The 22736-nt window shown below is 44.6% G+C and overlaps 2 protein-coding genes across 2 annotated transcripts in view; one reads left to right on the top strand and one right to left on the bottom strand.

Moving 5' to 3' along the window:
- LOC311591016 (cytochrome P450 2B1-like) overlaps positions 1 to 22736 on the bottom strand; it is a 126524-nt gene that overhangs the window by 52733 nt on the left and 51055 nt on the right. The gene's annotated exons all lie outside the window — the stretch shown is intronic.
- The window catches only part of LOC311591020 (cytochrome P450 2B1-like), a 24678-nt gene continuing 9034 nt past the window's right edge, over positions 7093 to 22736 (top strand). Inside the window, exons 1-5 of the mRNA XM_084770388.1 lie at positions 7093 to 7299; positions 14708 to 14870; positions 15018 to 15167; positions 16821 to 16981; positions 22496 to 22672. Of these exons, the coding sequence (XP_084626514.1) occupies positions 7129 to 7299; positions 14708 to 14870; positions 15018 to 15167; positions 16821 to 16981; positions 22496 to 22672 (822 nt within the window). The 5' untranslated portion in view covers positions 7093 to 7128. The remainder of the gene's footprint in view (positions 7300 to 14707; positions 14871 to 15017; positions 15168 to 16820; positions 16982 to 22495; positions 22673 to 22736) is intronic.

Here is a 22736-nt window from a genome sequence, read left to right as displayed (position 1 = left end):
CTACATATTGTCTGATCAATTTAGAAAACACCAAGTATTAACAGAGCTAGTACCTAACAGCACCATAAGATTTAATTATTCTAAATCATTTGTGATAGTAGCTTTTAAAAATACAAGGACTACACATAGACTTTTAAAAGAATTACATGGGTACAACACCTTAAAGGAGTTGATACATAGTATGGTGTAATCAAAATATAACCTTAATTTTATATCAATATAGAAAGATTTGAACAACTATAAAACATTGACCCCCCCCACCTTAGGATTGGGGCATCATTTTATTAAAATTATTTGATTTACTTCCAGGCAACTGATTGCTTGATATAGCTGGCCATCAACTGTATTAGTTATTACTACAACTTTGAATATATTTCTGAACTAGTATCAAATCAAAACTTTCAATCATAGATACAGTCCGTTAGAGGAACTGGCGATCTTTCAGGTTTTTTACCACATTTCATCATGAAGACTGAAGAGCAAAAGCTAGCTGAAAGGACAGAAGTTGCCCTTGGTGCTAAGCAGGGAAACTGAACGCTCTTGGCATCCCTCAACAGAGATGGCTGTGAAGGCATGAGTCTCCCACAACTAAGATGGCAGCTGGTCGTGTGACTGCCCTTAGCCAAGATGCTGATGAAGCTATGTGACTTCCCTTAGCCACAATGGCACTGAAGCTATGGAGCCACCCACTTTATCCCAGAGTCAACACGGCAACCAGCCACTTGTTGTTAGAGGCTGTGGCAGGAACTTAAAAACATAGCCATATTCAGAAAATAAGGTCAAGCATTTTCCTAAGGCAGTGATTTTTAACCTTTTTGGGGGTGAATGTAGAGCATAAAACCCTTAAAATGTCAAAAGACAAACCCAAATTTCAACAGTGCCAACAACTGAATATCTCTAAAATTAATATGTCCTGACTTAAAAATTCCTTTAGAGTTACCCATTTGCGAAGTCTGCAGTATAGCACTCTGTTAATCTTAGTCGGCCCTCAGAATGAGCAGAGAGCTCATTAGGACCAAGAGGCTGTAAATTTGTTGCCTTATACCACGTGGCTGTCTCAAGATGGCGGAGTCACATGGCAGGCTGAAGACCATGTGGTCCACACGGTTGTCATTTAAAAACATCTGTGTTACAAACACATATGCACACATACATGTTCTAAACAAGAGTGTGAACTTAAAATTTAAACTTCATACCCAATAAGCAAATTATAAATCCTTAGATAAGACTTCACAGTATAGAGCCAAGCATGGTGGCGCACGCCTTTAATCCCAGCACTCGGGAGGCAGAGGCAGGCGGATCGCTGTGAGTTCGAGGCCAGCCTGGTCCACAAAGCTGGTCCAGGACAGCCAGGACTACACAGAAAAACCTTGTCTCGAAAAAAAACAAAACAACAACAAAAAAGAGTTCACAGTATAATCTTAAAATGCATAGGCTGGAGGTGAAGTTTTTATACCTTATTAAAGAAACATTGTTTTAAAATCTTTTCTTTCACAATTTACTTTTAAATACATGACAAGAATTACATAAAAATCTTATCTTAATTTAAAAGTCCTTTGGACAACTGTTTCTTAAGTTAGCTCATGCCACTTGCTGTTTAGAATGGCTCCAACCTTAAATTATGAGTAAGTTAACCTTTTATTACAGATGTTAAAGATTTTTAACCATCTCCAATAACCACTAATTTATAACCAAGGCATATATTACACAATAAATTCGTACATTTAAATAAAACAAATCAAAATCATACATATAGTAGACACATACATGAATACATTTAAGGTAGGCAGAAAAAAAACTTTTCTTACTCTCCCTAGCTGTAATTTTAAGGGAGCAATACCTTGTCCCTGTTAACTCCTGGCTGGGGCAGAGGCTTGTTTTTAACTGAAGTCAGTGGCCTGGATCAGGTGACCATTGGACAGTGGTTGGTGGGCCAGGCTTTTGACTTGTCTGCAAGTTGGACAAAGCTTCCCCCAAGGCCACACAACAGCTTCCCAAAAGGCCTGGGGCTCCTGCGTCCTCCGGGTACCTGTTCAGTGGAAGTGGTGGGACATCTTAAGACGAGGAGGGAGGGCTGGAGAGATGGCTCAGAGGTTAAGAGCACTGGCTGCTCTTCCAGAGGTCCTGAGTTCAATTCCCAGCAACCACATGGTGGCTCACAACCATCTATAATGAGATCTGGCGCCCTCTCCTGGCCTGCAGGTGTACATGCAGGCGAAGTGTTGTATACATAATAATAAACAATAAAATAAATAAAAAGCAAGGAGGGAGTAGGCGGGCACCAGCATCCTGCTTCCACACCTCAGCAACCAATGGACACTCAAGCCACAGAGAGCAGGTAGGGAACAGGGTGTGCCACTGCTGGCTGAGTGCTCCTGTGTCCTGTACCAGCCAGGATCAAAAATCCCCCACGCCCATGTTCCTGGGGGAGGGTCACCAGAGGGCCTTCTGAGGTTGGGGTGGGCCCTCCCCACCCTCCCCCCACGAGTACTGAGCTACAAAGGTATTATTTGTCCCAAATCAACAAAAACAAACCTTAAAAGAATGATGCCCCATTTCCTTTAAGGGGGTTAGGTAGGCTTTGGTTGCTTTCTTGGGCTATAGAGGGCTGTTTTCAATGGGAGTTGGTTATAAATTATTATTTATCTTATTTAGAGAGAAAACAAGGTTGGGCCCAGAGATGTCTTGCTTTTCCTTTATTTTCCTTTCTTAGGTTTGGAGATAGGGGTTGAAAAGAAAGAAGGGGGGATACAGAAATATATAGGGAAGATAGGACAAAAGGTGGATTTAGTGAATCTACTCCTCCATTAACGCCTTGTCACTCACAAGGTTATTTTCATTTCACTGGTATAAAATTTTGTATATAGATGCAAAATGGGTTTAACTTTAGATACAGTGGTTTATAATTGAAATGCAAGAGTATTCTTCATATACTATATATATATATATTCTAATATGAGCTATTGTACCCATATAACTCAATTATATTACAAGGTTTACTTCCCGTACTGTCCAATTGCTATCGCAGGCTGTATAGGATAAATAAGCTACACAAGTTAATTGTTAATTGATCAACTTTTGGTCATATCTATTACTAATCTATTTTTATCACAAACCATACATCTTAGGTGCAACAGATAGATATGACTCTATAGAAAGTTAAAGAAAATAGTTAAGATAAGGTCTTCAAAAACCTCAGAGACATACAGAATATGGAATCTTAAAATGTTTTTTTTTTTATTATTTTAAAGATTCATTGACAATGAGACAGTTTAACTTCTGGCAACACCCAGCCTACCTCAAAGAGGATGATGAGAATTAAAGAACCTCCTTATGGAGATGGAGTAAAATGTGGCAGACAAGCCACCCAGAAAAATGTCCTTGTTTCTACCACAGACAGAATTGTGACCCCCAAAAAAGGGCAAGCGTAGATGCAGGCAGAATCGACAGCCAAACTCTGTTGAAGACAGGTTAAGAAAGCCCTCAATGGTTCCTGCCCACAAATATGTCTGTCAGATATACTGATTGGGCCAGAAGGCTGAAGATGATGCTCCAACATTATAGAGTCATGTTCCGACGGAGCAGAAAGAGATCCACCAGGTACCTGCGATGTGCTCTTGGAAACAGCTGCTTCTAAAATGTCTACTAGTAACAATGATGCGCAGTCCGTGGTGTTCTGCTTCGTTAGAAAACAGAATAAGACAGTTTCTGCAGAGTGCAGCACAGGGTCTGCCAGGCGGGAGCAAAGATGCTGTGAGAGAGGGGATAGCAAGAGGGAAGGCCTCAGAGCTCTGTGCGCTGTGAGACAGCCAGGAAGAAGTGGTCCCCTGTCACGCTGATCAGAGCCTCCAACAGCTCCTGTGCCAGGCTGACGGCTCTCGCTCCACCCGGCTGCCGAGTGTCACCACTGCTATATCTCTTGTCTCCTCTCACTTTTTTTTTTCTTGGCTTCTGTCTTAGTTGGGTTTTCATGGCTGCGAAGAGACATCAGAACCATTGCAACTCTTACAAAGAAAATATTAGGTTTCCACGCTGGGCAGACGTTGAGCTTATTATATAAACAAAACAAAACAAAACAAAACAAACAAAGCCCTACCTCCACAGTGACACGCTGTTTCTAACAAGGCCACACCTCCTCCGATAAGGCTACATTTACTATGGGAACAATACCTATTGAAAACACAACACACCGTTCCCTGGCCCCCATAGGCGTGTCGCTATAACTAATGCAAAATGCATGTAGTCCAACTTTAAAAGTCCCCGTAATCTATCACAGTCTCAAAAAACGTTTAAGAGTTCAAAGTTCAAACTTTCTTCTTAAACTCATGCAATTTCTAACTGTAATCTCCAATGAGATAAAAATGTAAAAAAAAAAAAAAAAAAAGCAGGCCACATATGTCCAACCTAGAACGGCAGGTGCTATACATTTCTATTCTACACCACGGAGAAGAGAGCACGTTGAAGATTTACTGGAGCAAAGCAAGACCAGAGCCTCCAGACTCGGCATCTCTGTGTCTGGTGTTTAAGATGCTCTTCAGAACTCCAACTCCTTTCAGCTCTTTTGAAAACCACAGCAAACTTCTTTTCTAGTGGGCTGGCTCCACTCCACGTCAGCAGATTTTTCTCAGCTGGCTCTGGCATTGCCTGAACTCTCATGGTCTCCAAGGCAATCAAGGACTCACACTCAAACCTTTACACAGCGTCCTTTCCCGTTCTTCACACAATGGCCTTTCTGGGCTTCCATGCATTGTAGCCCTTGTCACCTGCCTGGCTTCAGCTTTCCTTACTCACAGAGGGAGATTTTTGTTTTGATTTTTTTTCAAGACAGGGTTTCTCTGTGTAGCCTTGGCTGTCCTGAACTCACTTTGTAGACCAGGCTGGCCTCGAACTCACAGCGATCCGCCTGCCTCTGCCTCCCGAGTGCTGGGATTAAAGGCGTGCGCCACCACGCCCAGCTTACAGAGGGAGATTTTTATCACCCTTTTTTTTCCAACTAGGCCTCTCTGGGCCTCCATGCAGGAACATGCCTGCCACACATCTGACCACAGCAACTTTCCTTAGTAATGGAACGCGTCCTTGACTCTAAAGCATGAACAATGTGGCCAAAGTGGCCACGTTCTCTTGCTTGCTGTGGCGGACCGTGACCCCGTTATTCAATTATGTCTTCACCAGTTTCCTGTTTTGAGTGGTTTTCTTCACTGCCTAAGCTTGGCTGTTGTGGAACTTGCTCTGTAAATCAGGCTGGCCTTGAACTCAGAGATCTGCGTGCCTGTGTCTCCTGAGTGCTGAGCTTAAAGGTGTGTACTGCCGCACCTGTAGCTGAGCTTTTCTTCAATTCTTTTTATAAGATGGATGCTTAGTTGGGTGGGATCTTACCCCAAGGACACCAACCCTTTCATCCCAGTTAATGTCTTTAACCGGAAATCTGTTTGTGTCCTTGACACGGGATGTAACCCCATTCCACTTCCTGGTGCCATTCAACCCTGGAAACATACATTTTGGTTTTTTTTTTTCTTTTTAAGTTTACTACATTTCATCAAAATATGCTCCACAAGAAGGAAACACAGGACACTACACTAGGATTTTTGAGATTTCCTTTGTCAATGTAATTAGTCTAAATCTCTTTATGTTAGCCTCAGGCAGTCTCTTGGGACAATGTAAAAGGAAACAGCCATGTTCTTTAGCAAAGTATCACAAGAATTGTCTCTAGGAAACACAGTAATAGTATTCTCCTTGGAAATCTCCTGAGCCAAGCCACCACATTCAAATCACCCTAAGCACCGTTGTTTTCTGTACGTCTACTAGTGTAGTCCATTAGGGCCCACTGAAATCATTCCACTAATTTCCAAAGTCCCCAAATTCACATTTTTTTCCAAGCAAAATGATGGCCAGGCCCACCACAGCAATCCCAGAGTCCCTGGTACCGATTTCTATCTTAAGGTTCTCACCGCTTTAAAGGGACATCGTGGCCAAAGCAACTCTTAGAACGAAAGCATTTACTGTGGCTGGCTCACAGCTTCAGAGGTCTGGTCCGTTATCATCATGACAGGAAGCGTGGCAGCATCCAGGCAGACACGGTACTGGAAAAGGAGCTGCGAGTTCTACATCTTGATTCGAAGGCATCAGCAGAAGGCTGTGTTCCACGCCGCGTGAGGCTTGCCAATATATGACCTCAAAGCCTTGCCTCCAAGTTGACACACTTCCGCCATCAAGGCCACACCTCCCCGACTAAGCCCACATATCCAAATAGTGCCTGTCTCTATGGGCCAAGCATTCAGACTCATGATGCTATGGGGGTGGGGGGAACCTACTCCAACCACCGCCACAGGTGCCATCTGCGGCTGTCACAGGCTAGAGAGTGAAATGGGGACTCTGAAGAAGTCACCTCCAAACAAGGCTTGGCATGTGAACCAACACGCAAGATTCTCAGGGAATAACACGTCCCGTACATGCCTATATCATTCAAACCACACGTGAAGCTAAGAACATACACGTAGGCTCCACAGTGCAAGTCTATGCTTGTGAGCTGTACGCATTGGATGTCAACAGTCAGGAGGCAGAGGTAGGAGGTTCTCCAAGTCTAAGGCTGGGATAGTTTCCATAGCGGATACCAGGACATTCATAGTTACACAGAGAAACTCTGTCTTGAAAACTGAACCAACACAAACAAGTGTACACACACACAGATGCACACAGGCACAAAAATGAACGTGCAAACATATGTAGAGAGTCATAAAAGCTCACCGATGAGCATTCACATAAAAATTATCCCTTCCGGTATGCACGCGCAGGTCCATGCCTGGGTAAATAAACAGACAAAACTGAGGTGACCAGTGCACACAAGCGCCCCGCCCCCCAAACTTGAAGATACGTTACTCCCAATGACGACCTCCGGTCCTGTGTCTCTCTTTCATGGTGTCAATGCTAGCATCGAGGGTAGAGGTGAGGGAATAAGGAGTGAGCAAGCCATGGGACGCTCAAGCAGGAACCATGGATGCTCACACTCCTGGACAGTGAGAGACAGGAGGCGGGAGCAGCTGAAGTTGCGTAACTGAGTGGAGAGGCCGGTTCGGCATAAAAGGTCCCGCTTGGTTGTGCAGTGAAGTCAAAAGTGGTTAGACTAGGACCATGGAACCCAACATTCTGCTCCTGCTCGCTTTCCTCGGGGGCTTCTTGCTACTCTTTGTCATGGGTCGCTCAAAAACCCGTGGGCGTCTTCCACCAGGACCCCGTCCCTTGCCCATCCTGGGGAACCTCCTACAGATGGACAGGGGAGGCCTCCTCAAATCTTTCATTCAGGTGAGACCTATATCACGACATTGCGTGGTGTTTGCCTTACTTTTATCTTTGGAGATCACTCAGTGGGAAGAGCAAGGCCATTTTTTTTTTCAAGCTGTAGATCCAAGTGTGAACGTTTGCTGAGTGGCAAAGTGAGATGGTTTGCTTGTGACGGACGGTGCTCAGAGCAGCGGGCAAGTCTTCTGCGGGAATCGTGTAGGCACTGAACTTATAGCTCAAAAGTCGCAATGGTGCTGAGGTGTAATAGCCTAGAATTTCACTCTTGGAGCTTGTCTATCCCGGAAGAGGAAGAAACACATCGGATGAGTCAACAACTAACGTTTGCTTCTGCCAAAATAGATTTTATCCTGATGTGCTATAAGACAAAGGGGAAGAGGCAAAGTGCAAGATGAGGTAGGTAGATAACTAGGCAGGCAGGCAGGTAAGTAGAGCTAATAAGTCATATACACCACGCACCATCCAAACGGGGTAATCCTGGCAACATCTTTCAATCTTCCCAAGTGGGATTCTATGTTTAGTTACCACTTGCTTATTAATCAATGAACATATATGGTCCCACTTTCCGGTAAGAGATCTGATATAGCAATGAAAATCCCAACTTCCTGCTATCCTTTTATTTTTAAATAGGTCACCCACCTACATAAATGGTGTACTTGTTATTTTTTTAATCAGTTTTTCAGACAACGTCGCTCTACTCTTCCCATGGTGATAGCCCACCTGACACAACTTATCCTGTGCTGGGATGAGAGATCTGTGGCAGATCTGGTCGCAAGTGGTCCAAAAAAACCCGTGTGCTTCCTACACTGTGGAAATGTCTACTTAGGGTCGTATTTGTCACGATTTTAATTCTTTGAAAATCGAATTTCTTCCTCTCTCATTTTCATCTGCACCATTTTCTCTGAAGCCCCTTCCCACTTGGATGTAATGGTGGTTGCTTGAATGCGTATGGATGTTGAGACTATTTACTGGAACATAACGTATGAACAGTTACATGGCTGAACATAGTGGAACCCTTCCCCCAGGTCTCTAACTGCTCACAGACTCTCAGTGAGGGCTGGTGACATCCTGTCCTGATAGCACGGCATGCTGCGTCTGTCCTCTGTAGCACCTTTCGAAATGTTATACGCAAAAATGATTCCCAGGGTCTATGCAATGTTCAGCGGGCAGGAAGTTATTACTTATTACGGGACACCTCAAGCAATTGTTCGATTCTATAATCCACTGTATGTGCCAATGTCAGAGATATGAACTGCGTTCTTTGGCTTTCAGGAGCTGAGAGTCTCGTTGCAGGTATAGAATAAAGTCACACATACTTGCTCACCTGGGTGATCTTGAATACAACCAAAGCAATAGGAATTTTAAGATCACCTGAGGGTTCATACAGACATATATAAAGACAGGGACGTGAACAGAGCCACAAAGACTTTCTAGAATCATGATAAGCATGGAAAAGAAGCCATTGCTGAGCAACAATTCTTGCTTGGTCAATACTTGACCCCGTTGCCTGATGACATGTTGTAACATGGGAGAGGCAGGGGCTAAAGTTTCACGTCATGGGGAGGAGCCAGCCTGACTGAAGCCAAGAATGTTAGGAAGTGAAGGGGTTCAACTAAGCAGGCAGTTTATACTCTATTGATGTCTTTTTCTGTTTTCTGTTGCTATCACTCAAGTCCAGAGTCTAAATTTCTTTTTATAATTTAAAGGTTTATGCAGCTTCTAATTAGGAGTTTCAGAGTCTAAGATGAAGCAGTATATTTTTGCAAGATGCTGGTTATGACGTCTCTTATGTTTCACAAGATAGTAAAGGATAGGAAAGAGGCTAACCATGTGGGGGGCTTGTTTTATAATCATCAATTACCCAAGATTACAGACCTTTCTCGGAGACCAGTATTAAGCTGTGCACAGGATCTACCCTAAAGACCCAATGCCTTTCACTAGGTTTCCGCTCTTGAAGGCTCTACAACCTCTAAACACAACCTCATGAGGACAAGGACCCCAACATATGAACTCATGGAAGGCACTTAAGACATGTTCAAAAAAAATCACATAGAACAAACAAGAATAAAAGGGTAGCCGGTCCAGACAGAGGGCTCTGTTTGCCAAGTGGTGGAGCTGCACCGTCGTGAGCCCCCAGGATAAACCAGCTTGGTGGAGCCAAGCATGTTGTAGAAGAGCCTGGGGCCTGACCCTCACACAGCTAGTAAAGGTCATTTCAGCTCCACGAGATTCGGCTCAACTTCAAATCCATTGCTGATGAACCTTGGCAATTGCTGGCAAGCCCACCTGGAATGGTTTTTTTTTTTTTTGAAGCTTCCGTGGTGGTTCAAGAAGATTATATCCACTACTCTAGCCTACTCTGTTGTTCTAAGATGGTTGTGTAGGATTTGATCATGACATGTCTGTTAAAAAGCTTGAGGTCTTAATGATGACATTCCTCTGGCAGCGTGCCAGAGAAAGAAAGGCAAACTGAAGTCTCAACAGCCAGTATTAGGACTCAAAAATCACCAGAATTCTACAGTCTCATAACAAAAATTTAGCTTTTTAAACAAATAAAAAAAATCTATGTTGCAACGCTGTCGTATTTAGGGAGTGTATTTCCATGTCATTTTAAAACACATTTTAAGCTGACTGCGGTGGCACATTGCATCATGTTCACTGGCGCCAGGAGTAAGCTCCTGCCTTATGGATGCCAGACAAACAACCTGCCAACCGAGCACATTCTCAACTCCCAGAGAAGGGACCTTTGAATGTACTTCCCACAGCTGCCTTTTGTTTTTCCTTTGTTCTTCTTCTTTGTCTTGTCATCATGACTTGGCTATCACTGTCTCCTCCTTTCTTCTGAGATCTGATTCATAAATGTATTATCAAAACTGTCACAAGAGTGTGTTTGTTATCAAAGTGAGTCACCTCTCCTCCTCAGACACATTCTTATTTTCCTTTTCTCTTAACATGGTTGACGTGGAAAGACCACCCTTCCAGGTCCGCGCTACAATGTCTTCAATTTTTTTCTAGCCTCACAGAACATAACAAATAAATCTCTGTTCATTATAAATTGTCCAGTCTCTGGCATTTGGAAAAATAAACTGAGTTAGAGGGCGAGGTTCATATGACAGGTACAGAGACAGTGAGATGGGCGGCTGAAGACCTAGGGTATACAGTCCTGGAGGTTCTAAGTCTCAGGAATGCTCCTGGAATAAATCTACTTAATGGTGTAGTAATCTTTAAATATTTGTAGAACTTTGTGAAAAGTGCAGGCCACTTCTTTGTAAATAGGCATATAGGAATTTATGTAAACCATCGAGTATTTTCCGGGTCTAGTGGCACACGCAAGTAATCCCAGCACTTGGGAGGTGGGGGCGGGATGTTTAAAGTACAAGGTCACTATTTTGCTACTAGAGAGCTTGAGATCACCCTTGGGTGCAAGAGATTCTTCTGTCTGAAAACACTTAAAGAATTATTTTCACAATTTATAGGCTTCTTCCAGGTCGTTCATGGGCCATATAGTCACCCAGAACCTCACATGTGTATTGACAGCTTACCAATAAGGCAGGGACATGTGCACATCCTCCTGACAATGAGGAGAAAGATTGGCACCAGTGTTCCTCTATCTATTTAAAGATGTGGGATTGCGCCCCATTTTCAAATGTTCTTGAGTACTGCTTTTCTCTTCTGGTGAGAACAAGGATGTGTGACTCCTAAGTGTGTGGCAATCTGTATGACACCCTGCCTTGATCAACACATTCACTTATTAGCCAACTCGCTGGAAATTTATTTGGCGCCTGCGTCCTGGAGAACATTCTAGGTGTGACATCTCAGGGGCGTATACCATCACTATGCCAGTTGCGTATTATCCTAGCTGTGACAGACAGACACAAGCAGATGGAAAGGAGGGGTGAATAAAATAAAGCAGCGTGATGTCTTTGCAAGCGGTGGCAGCTTGGACAGAGTGTCTTGCTTAATTTGTAAACAGAGGCTCTGATAGATGCAGGTGGTGGCACCAGATAGAGGCAGCGTTGCTGAAGGAACCTGGAGATGAACCAGGTCTGTGAGCAACATGGGCCTCTTGTCAATGAGGAACAAGAGAGGAAATGAGATGCAGAGTCATGTAGGGCTGTGTGGACCACGGTGGAGTCTTTGAACTTATTTTTCAGGAACATGGGTACACTGTGGAGCTTGGGGAATGTTAGTGGTATTAAGCAATACATGGCTCAGTGAATGCTCTGACTTGGGTTGTGGCGAAACTGCTTTTTACAGATGTAAGAACAGAAGGAAAGAAACCAGGAAAGGACTAACAGATCCAGGATATTCCATTTTAAAGAAATCTTAACTATGAAATTTCAAACATGCTTATTTATTAGTATGTTGGTCCATCCGTCTGTCTGTCTGTCTTTGTGTATATGCGTATCATCTATTCTGTACGTATGAATGTATGTGTATATATATTATGAAAGTATGTATTGATGTGTGTATATGTATATTTCTAACTGTGCGCTCACACCTCTCCCTGGGGACAGAGGCTAGAGTGCAGCCCCAGCTGTCCTCCTCCGTCACTGCCTATCCTTTGAAGCTGCTTCCCTCCCGGAAATGGGTCTGGAAGTCAGCAAGTCCCAGCAATACATCTTTCTTCATGCTCCAGCGCTTTACTCTGGGGGCGTAGGCATATATTAACCACCCCCACACGGTGTTACATTGTTGCTGAAATCTGAACTCCCGTCCTTATGACCAATTACAATGTTTAAAAATGATCTGCATGCTATATATCAATTTATCAATCAATCTTATATTTTGTATTATCTATCTATCATTTATATATTATTTAACAACTCTCTATCACCCATTTATGTATTATCTTTCATCTATCATCTACCTATCTTCTATTATCTATATTTCTATCATCTATATATCATTTATCTATCTATGACCTGTCATATAACCTTTATCTATCTTCTATCTATTATGTATCTATTTATCTATGTATCTATGCATCTGTGTATGTATGTATCTATCTATCTACCTATATACCTAACTCTATACATGTATGTATGTATGTATGTATGTATCATTGTTGCATAAACACATCTAACCCATACAAACGTAGAATTTATTTTTTTTAAAACACCACCCCCCAGATGGCATCAGGATGCACAGAAACCTAGACTGAAATAAAGGTTCCAACAGGAGGAAGATGGGTTATTTGCAAACTTGCACTAGTCTATCCAAGGGCTTTCAGCACTGAAGGGATTTGGCATTCCTAGGTCCGGTTCCTGGTAGGTGCCCAGAGATGCTTGCATTCCAGGTCACCTCCCAACTGTCCGTATTAAACTCATGATTCACGTTCAGGGGCACCACCAGGGATAATCACTCCCCACTCCCCACAAATAACCCAGTGGATAGGTCAAGGATATTCTCTCTAAACGTTGTACGAGACATTAAACAGTTAGAGACTGAAGCCGGGTCACAGGAAGGTCAGTGCCAAGAGGCATTCTGTTAAAGGAGTTCAGTAGGCATGTGAGCTTTCTGGAAGGGACCTGGTGTTTTGCAAGGCCTGTACCGTGATGCGCACCAGAGTTGCCTCTAACTTCTGACAACCTCGTGTTTGTGCACTGCCGCATCTCTCTAAAATATGGCATTGGTGTGAGTCATTATTTTCCGGTTGTTTATCCCACTCCGATTGAACAAGCTTTCCGTGGGATCTTATTGAAGATGCACTGCTGTCCAGATGAATGAATTCCTGATTATGGAATTCCTGATTTGGTTCGAATAATTTTTAATGTTAAATTGTTTTAAATCTTCTATAATAAACTTTAGAAATTTTTAAATGCTGCAATGAATACCTTTGTGGACGTCCAGATATCTCACTAGAGAACAGCCTTGAGGCAGGTTTGTGGCCTGAGATAAGCCTTCACTACAGATGGCACCATGAATCCTGGTATATACCATAAATATAGGCAAGTTGGTTTAAACTTACCATGAACCCAAAATATAATTGGGATATGCAGGAAGTGTAAATTAAGTAAAACCTTGATGTTCAAATATAAAAACTGTTCTGTTATAATTCTTTGTACCTTGTCACTTCCATGTATTATATGCTATAATTTTAATTTTACTCTTGCTTAGAATAAAATACAGATAAAATTATTGTTCTGAACTCCCCATAAACTAAGAGATAGCACAAAAATGTATAGCCAGTTTAGTCCTAATGGTAAAGACATATATTCCTGTAACTTTTAGACCCTTTAACCTGCATCTAGGCCTTGTTAATCTTTGTCATTCTGAACTCACTCTGAACTTACGTAATGGATACACAGGAAAAAAAAGACCACTCAGCTTTAATGAGAAAACATGTAATCTTTGTATTTTAGAATTCACCTGTTTTTGTGATTAGTTGCCTTTTTGACTATGAGATAATTACCTTTCTCAGAAGTATAAACATGGTTACCAGACAGTAAACAACGTTAGCGTCAAGTTTTTTAAACTACGTCCACCAACTTCTCTTAATCGCTTGTATGTGTTAATTGTCTATTTTTCTATCTCGCTCTTAATCTTTTATTCCGTTGTAGATTCACAAATGAGTTAACAGACTCAGGGCTCTCCCCCACCCTCTCAGACAAGCGGGCACACTTCAGTGTACTGTAGATCGCTGCAAAGAGGACTATTTTCAGATCAACAGGCCTCCTTTTAGAACTCCTTGCAACGTTCGGCTAGAAGCCACCTTTACAGCCATTGCCGCAGAGAAAAAGGTTGTCAGTTCAAGCTTCCCCCAGCCCCCTTAGCTGCAATACAGCCAATCTAGGGTCACTAGAGGAAAAAAAAAAACCTGGACTCCCTCTCCTTTTTTTCTCTCAGTCATAATCAGTTGCTTGAGCCATCAGCTCAGCGACTCAAGCAATACATTTGAACAGGGATTTTTGCGTCCTGTACCAGAACCCTACACCGGACTTTTCCAAAGCGGAAAGACTTGCCAAGATTGTCCTTGGATGAGATGCTGGAAAAACTAAAGAGCACTGGGTCTTAATCTGTATGCATACCTGGTGCGATATTTATTTATTTTTGAGATAGGGTCAGTCATATGTGACCCAGAATGGCCTTGAACTAGGTGTGTAGTCAAGGGAAGGATGACGACTTTTTCCCTGGGCTCCTCCTCCCAGTGCCAGGATTAGAAGCATGTGTTTCCATTCCTCCCCTGCTCTACAGAACCGGTGCACTGATTAGAATATCTAACCATTCAATCCACACCTGGTGGGTGAGAAATATAAGCCTTTAACTCATAGGTCCTCAGAACTGGAGAGTGGCCCGGGGAGGAGGAGGAGGAGGAGGTACCTGTTTACTAATATGTATCTAACTAGTTTAACCGTTTCACAACACCATCTCTGCTAAATAATCTAACCTTGGTACCCTATGCTTGCAGTTTCGAGAAAAATATGGAGATGTTTTCACAGTGTACCTGGGACCGAGGCCTGTGGTGATGCTGTGTGGGACGGACACCATAAGGGAGGCTCTCGTGGACCAAGCTGACTCTTTCTCCGGTCGGGCGCCAGTTGCTGTGCTTCATCCAGTTATACAGGGATATGGTAAGATCTGGGACAAGTTTTAGCGGAGGATGTGGCCCAGGAAGGGGAATCTGAGAGGTGACCCCAGCCTGTGGGCAAGGACTCCAGATCCTTTGAACTTCCAACGGAACCTACCGGAACCTACCCATACTTCCCCTACTCTCTTAGGTATGATCTTTACCAATGGGGAAACCTGGAAGACTCTTCGACGGTTCTCCCTGGCCACCATGAGAGAATTTGGCATGGGAAAGCAGAGTTTGGAGGAGCGCATAAGAGAGGAAGCCCAGTATCTGGTGGAGGAACTGAGGAAATTAAGAGGTGAGTCTTAGAGAACGCGCATAAGGAAAAATGTGAATACACAGTAAAAGAAAGAAAAAGAGACACACCAGGTAGGAAAAACACAGACAAACACATGCACATGTACATACACACACACACACACACACACACACACACACACACACACACACAGTGGAGAAGGCTTCAGATTTACTCAGAATCATGTACTGGCTATAGTGGTCTCTTCTCTTCAGGAAAAATCCATCTTTCAATTAATTTTTATCTCTCAATTGGATATGATTGGAGGATACTTGTCGCCTTAGAACTCAGAAGGCTGCGACAACCAAAAATGGTCATAAATCCAAGGCCAGTCTTGTCTACATTGCGAGGTCCTGTACTCAAAAAAAAAATGCATGCATGTGTCCTTTGTTGATTTGTAGAGTGTGCTTGGGACCATATGCAGTGGGCATGATGGGATGGGACTGCAATCCCAGCACTCTAAAGACAAGCAGGAGTCGGAGCTATTCCAGGTCATCTTCCACTGCGGATCTGGCTCAAGACTACCTTGGCTTAACCTCTGCCCTACTGCACACCCCTAAATGGTCTTGGTTAAGAAAAAAAAATAAGGAGCTTTGGTATGAAAGCAAAGGAAACAGAAACAACTAGAGACGTGTTCTAAGCAGGGACTGTGGATTCTCCCTTGTGCTTGTGCAGTGAGCACCAATAAGCACAGAGGAAGAAGGGCAGGTGGACCTTGTTAGGAATCAGAGTGCCTTCTGGGTTCTTCACTATTCTTTTTACCAAGGGCATCCTGGTGACACAGTACCTTTGTTTGCAGCTCTATTTCTTTCCACTGGGCATTTCCCATCTCTTAATGATGTTTCTTAGGAAAACTGATATGTATATATATATACACACGCAGATATATAGATATATAGATATGCAGATGCATTGTCAAAAGACTAGAGGAGGATATCATAGAAATGGAAGGACCCAACAGAAAAGAAGATATAAGGCTGAAAGGGAAACTGACTAGCCAAGAAATGAAATCAAAGGGAATCAGAGTCTATTGACAAGGCATCCCCACGATGATGTTCAACAAGGGCCCAACACTTTGGGACTGAAAACAGCCCTCCAAACACCATAGTCCTGACTGGACTTGGCACATGAAGCCAGCAGGAACCAGGTTCTGATGGTCTCTAGGGCGCCACAGGGCAAGGAAGCCAGAGAAGGGGTAGAGGGAGATGGGCAGACGGGGGGAAAAGGAGTGTGCAGGGATTTTAAATCTACTAAGGCAGTCTCTGCACCGTTCCTGCCAGTGGGAGTCAGCTGTCAGAACAGGGGTCAGCACGGTAATGGCGTGGCTGGGTACAGTGAAGGCAGACTCCACGCAGTGCTACCTCTGGATCCTAACTGTGATCAGTTGAATCTCTTCTTAGTGAAGTGACATCCTGCATCCTTCCTGTCTCTGTGTATGAGTAACACCACATCTTCTGTACAGCTTTGAGTGAAATCAAAGAAATGGCTACACGCGTCACTGAGGGCAGGGATTAGCACATCGTATGTGGGTGCAGATGGGGTAGCGGGTGTTTATTCTTTAAAAGCACACTCACAGAGTGGGGGTTAAAGACAAACGTTCTCCAGGGCCATTCCCTCATGTCTCCCGTCCTGCACCCCAACCCCATCCTCCAGGAGCCCCCCTGGAACCCATGTCCCTCTTCCAGAGCATCACAGCCAACATCATCTGCATCATTGTCTTTGGGGAGCGCTTTGACTACAAAGACCCCCAGTTCCTGCGCCTGATGGATTTGTTCTTCCGGTCCTCTGCAATTTTGAGCTCGTTCTCCAGCCAGGTCAGTTGACGGGAGGAGAGGAGCCTCCTGGGTAGCGGGAACAAGACGCTGCTGCTCTGTGAGTGAAGAAGGGAGGGTCATACTCCTGGAAGAATGGCAGAGGCAACATGGAGAGAGAAGGAGGTTGAGACCAGGAGGGAAGGAAGAGACGGGAAGCAGGACGGAGAGACCTGAACGTAGAGATAGAGAGCAGCTATACACACATGCACATGTAGTGGTGAAGCGGGGGATGCAGATTCTCTCAGAGGGTAGATGCCCTGATCTGTGTGCATGAGGCGGGGCCCAGCACTGCGCATCCTGTGTGTGGTGGTACACAGCCCATGCGATGAAGCGTGTGGAGGCAAAAGGGTGAGGAATTCGGGGGGGGGGGTGATCTCTGACTACATATTGAGTTCGAGGCCAGTATCGCATACAGGAGACCCTGTGCCCACAAAGCAAAACTCCAGAAATTAAAACCAATGAAGACAGTTCAGCAAAGAAGATTGGGAGAGAGTGAGCAGAGCGGGAGGAAAAGAGAGATACAGAGATGCAAGGCAAATGTTACCACATTTAGAGACTACAGTTCAAAAGTTTGAACATGTATACTGTACATGTATGAGGAGTGTGTGTGAAGGTGTGTGAGTGTTTGGGTTTTTGTTTCCTTAATGGAATATGGGGACCGAGTGTAAGGAAGGGTGGGCCTCTCAGATTCGGTACAGGACACACCCCAACGTCAAGTTCTGGGTACAAAGGAGATGCATTACCCAGGTGGGGCAAGCAAGAGGGGAGGCTGCAGATGCGAACAGAAGCAGCAGCAGCAGCAGCAGCAACACTGAGCAACAAACAGCAAGTAATGAAGCAGGCAAGTAAGTCTTTCTGCGCAAGGGGGTTTGGAATGGAAAATGTGTTGGGGAGTCCATGCTAGGGTGAGTTGGTAAATTTTCATTGGACGAGTTAGACGAATGAAGATTTGTAAATGTTGGGTTTGGTGTTTTGTTTCAAAAAGGAGTTATTCTCCACTGTCCCCAGGAGGGGGAGGCCTGGTGGCACTCAGAGGAAGGATAGCAGGCTACCAAGAAGAGACTTGATACCCTATGAACATATACAGGGGGAGGAGGTCCCCCTCAGTCACAGTCATAGGGGAAGGGAATAAGGGGAAAATGGGAGGGAGGGAGGAATGGGAGGATACAAGGGATGGGATAACCATTGAGATGTAACAAGAATAAATTAATTTTAAAAATTTTAAAAATTAAACAAACAAACAAAAAAAAAGGAGTAGACACCGGGAACTAGCGTTACGAGTGTAATGGTTTAACAAGTGAGAGAAGGGTAAAAAGGCAAAACCTGTCGATGTCATGTTTGCTATCTTCCAACCCATGTTTGTCATGCTGGGCCTGTTAAAGCCCTTCGTTCCCACCTATTTATTATTATTGGGTCACCGGGTATTGGGTAAGTTAGTGTCATTCTCTTTCTGGGTACTTCATGCTGACACTGGGGCTTCCTTGTTAAAGACCTAAGGAATCAGGAATGTTAGTCAAGGCTAGGCTGGGCCATCTGAGGCTAGGGAAGTGCAGGAAACATTGGAGCAGTTTGTGACGCTGGTCCGCGTTAGATAGGTTAGTATTGTCATCGTTTGTAAGCTGTAATGAAATTCATGTTGTAGAACAGGCAGCAGATCCATGTCTGTGAGTCACTAGTAAAAGTTTGGGGACCCAGAAAACTTGCATAGAGAGAAGAAGAGAAAAAGCTTCAGCACAAATTTTTATATACTTAAATTCCATCTCAGCTCCATAAATCACTTTTCCAGTACCTCAAAACTCATCTAAGCTTTTACGTTCCCAGGACTTAAAAACACTTCCGTTTAACTCTCACTTACAGGCTTTTCCTAACTGATTTAAGAATCTACACCCTCAGAGTTTTTACAACATTCCTTGACTCTCATAACTTCTTAGTTGTAGAACTCGGTGAGCGAGAAGGTTAGGGACTACATAGCTGAGGTAGAGTTAGTCTAGTGATGCCATCTTATGTTCCTGTTAAGCCTTGTTAACAACAACAACAACAAAAGTCTCATTAGCTGGGATGACATTTAGGTAGGTTGGTAGAGAAACGAGAAGAGGGTTTAGTATTAGTGTGAAATATTTGACATTGATAGCATATAATATCCTGTATTGAAAGACCATTAGGTGTGTTGTTGCGTGTGGTACATGGTAGGGTAGTTGGAAGGCACACAGGACGAGTCATAAGAGATTAAATGCCTGCTGCCCTGCCGTATCAGGGCAGTGATGTCTTTGGCCTGCTGTGTCAGTGCAATTACTGTCTTTACAGGTAAAAATGTAAGTAATTTTAAAAAAATACTCACGTTACCTCCCGGTTGTTATCCCGTGGCTCTTCATCCTCTAGTTACCACATCCCCTCCCTCTTCTGTCCTAACCCCCTCTCCTAGATCTCTAGCAGAGGGGACCCCCCTCACCCCTCACCCCCCCCCACTATCTGGTTACGGTCTATTGGGTCTCATAAGGATTGCCTTCGTCCCCTTTCTCCGTGCCGGCAAGTCTGTCAGGACAAGGGGTGGTGTGATCAAATGGTGGACACCGGAGTTCATGTCAAAGTCTACACTCCTCCACCCAAACAAATGGGGGAGTTAGCTGTCCATCAGCTATACACAAACGGGGGGCGGGGTCTAGGTACTCTGCAGCTATACCCAAACAGGGGGTGAGGTCTAGGTTCTCTGAAGCAATACCCAAAAGTGGGGGGGCGGGGTCTAGGTTCTCTGCGGTGGGGGGGGGCGGAGTCCAGGTTCTCTGCAGCTATACCCAAACTGAGGGGGCGGGGTCTGGGCTCTCTGCAGCTATACCCAAACGGGGGTGGGGGTGGGGATGGGGGCGGGGTCTGGGTTCTCTGCAGCTATACCCAAACAGGGGGCGGGGTCTAGGTTCTCTGCAGCTATACCCAAACAGGGAGGCGGGGTCTGGGCTCTCTGCAGCTATACCCAAACAGGGGGCGGGGTCTAGGTTCTCTGCAGCTATACCCAAACGGGGGGTGGTGTCTAGGTTCTCTGCAGCTTTACCTAATCGGAGCGGGGGGCGGAGTCTTGGTTCTCTGCATATATTGCCTTTGGTTGGTGCATCAGCTAGTGCAGGCGCACTGTGTCCAGACCCAGCAGCCATGATGGTCCTCCCTTCACCTCTTTCTGTCACTTCACTCTTCTGTACGCCTCTCAGCACTCCTCCCAGACGCTATCTTTGAGTCCCGGTATCTGTCCTGATCCCCTGCACGTGGAGTCTCTGGAAGGGCATCTATGTCAAGTTAATATTTACTTATAAGTTATCAGCTTAACTATGATTACATATACATACATACATACATACATACATACATATACATATGTCATATATGTTAGTTCAAGGGAGAGAGAGAGAGGCAGACCGAGAGAGCATGAAACTGGACTGAATGGGAGCGGAGATGAGCCTTGCAAGGTAGAACAGAGGATATTAGGTATTTGTGGGTTTCTTGTGTCTGTAAGCTGTAGGAGAAGCATTGCCTGAAGTGGGGGCGGGGGCGGGGAACCAGAGCAAGTAGTTCTGTGGAGTGAAATAGAATTTTTGGAGCGAGCTGAGAGGTTGTAGGCTAAAGCTGAGATGTGGTGCAGTCTGCAGGCAGGATCGCAAGAGTTAGAACAGGAAAGGGTTAAACTGAGAACCGCAAGAGGGTGTGGGGTGACTGAAAGGCAGAACGACTCACCAGTCTCAGCTGGCACTGTAGTGAGTGAAATGGAGCTGCGCTGGGCAGTGGGGGGCGGGGTGGGGGGGACGGGGTGGGGACGGGGGGGGGGGGGAGCTGTTGGAAAGGGTCCTGGAGTGGCTGAGTTGGAAGAGGCCAGGACTGTAATACGTTCGTGTAAGGGGGCGGGAGTTTGCAGATGTAGAGGCTTTGGGGAGGGATCCTGGAGCTGTTTGGATGAGATGGTTTGTGGGGGGAGGTGGGAGTAGGGTTTGGGAGTGGCAGACTGTGCTGGACAGGCAGCCTCAGAGTAGCAGAGAATCAGGCAGAGGCAGCAAGGGTTGGGGAAAGCAGTCACTCTTGAAGGCTATCATGAATCTGTGGTGTTGCTGGGTTGTGACTTGGAGTTTTCAGTCAGGATGGAGGGAGCAGCCCCCATCACTACAGGTGGCCGGAAGTCAAGGGTCCAGAACCAGGGTGTTTCCTGGGCTTCAACTGGCTGATAAGGAGGCCTCAGTGATCGAGGGGTCATTATGCAAATCTGTCAAACAGCGGAGGAAACATGTATCTGAGGAGCAATCTGGGATCTTTAGACAGGATTGTCGGATACTTAGGGATGGACAGATACTGGAAACAAGCAGAACAGTCACCCAATGTGAAAACAAAACCGCCAGCCAAGCCAAACTGATCTGATGATCTTCCAGAGGAATCCAGTGTGGCCACTGGAGCCTGGGGTGGGGTGCACCATCCCTACTTTCATAAGATAACATAAACATGTTAGACACCCCTAAGTCATCAGTCTTGGGGAATGTTTAGGAATGGTACTAAAGGAAACCTCACAAATTAGTCACTATTGGATTATATGAGTGGACGCCAACTGTAAACCCATCACAATTATGACCCCAGAAGATTTATTATCCTGGAGGTAGAAATAGGAGAAAAGAGTTAAGCCGTCAGCAGCTGCCGCCACAGCAGTAGCTGCAGGGAGATGTTTCTGCGGGAGTAGATTCTTAAGGTTGAGAGGGATGATTCGGTGCTTCAGTGAGCTTATTGATCATGATTGGTTAATGAATGCAAGAGAGAGAGAGAGAGAGAGAGAGAGAGAGAGAGAGAGAGAGAGAGAGAGAGAGAGGGAGAGGGAGAGGGAGAGAGAGTCCAAGTAACAAGAAAAAAATAATGAATTTTGATAATTCGACCTTCTTGTTCAGTTCACAAGTGAGTGATTCCCAAACAAGGAAATGGGCCTTGGGGACTTGCTTTAGAAATATAACCTAAACCTTTACTTAGCAAAGGGGAGAAGGTTAAATGGAAAACCTGTTGGCGCCATGTTTGCCATGTCAGGCAAGTGAGAACTTTGTCTATGAACATATGGTAGTTTGAATGAGACTGGGCCCGGCAGCCTAATACACTTGCATATTTTGGCCCCAGTGGAAGGATTTTTGGAAGGATTTGGAGTTGTGTTCTAGCTGAAGAAAGTAGATTGCTAGGGGTAGGCTTTCAGGTTTTAAGACGCACATGCAAGGCACAGTGTCCCCTCTGGTTTTGCCTGCCTACCTATGTAGCAGGATGTAAGCTCTCAGGTCTATGCTTGTCTCCCTGTTTTTGTGCTTCCTATCCCATGATGATAATGGACTAAAAATTTGAAACATTAAGCAAATCCCCAATTACATGCTTTTTAAAGGATTGATTTCATCTTGGTGTCTCTCATGACATTACAACAGTGACTGAGATAGAGCGCTATCTACTTCTTGAGACTTTATAGCTCCATGTGACCTCATGGACCCTTCTCTTTTATTTTTTATTTTTTTTTTGCAGATGTTTGAGCTCTTCTCTGGCTTCCTGAAATACTTTCCTGGTGAACACAGAGAAATGTACAGAATTATGAAGAAAATTCTCCACTACATTAGCCAGAGTGTGGAAAAGCACAGGGAAACCTTGGACCCCAGCGCTCCAAGAGACTTCATTGATGCTTACCTCATACGCATGGAGAAGGTAAGTCCTGCATGACTGAGAGAGGGTGTGGGTGAGAGTGAAGGGTGAGGGGGTGAACAGAGGA

Source organism: Acomys minous (genome assembly GCF_964271855.1).
Source record: "Acomys minous genome assembly, chromosome: 20".
Classification (NCBI taxonomy): domain Eukaryota; kingdom Metazoa; phylum Chordata; class Mammalia; order Rodentia; family Muridae; genus Acomys; species Acomys minous.
The sequence above is the reverse complement of the archived record's forward strand: the minus strand, read 5'-3'. Positions and strand labels throughout refer to the sequence as shown.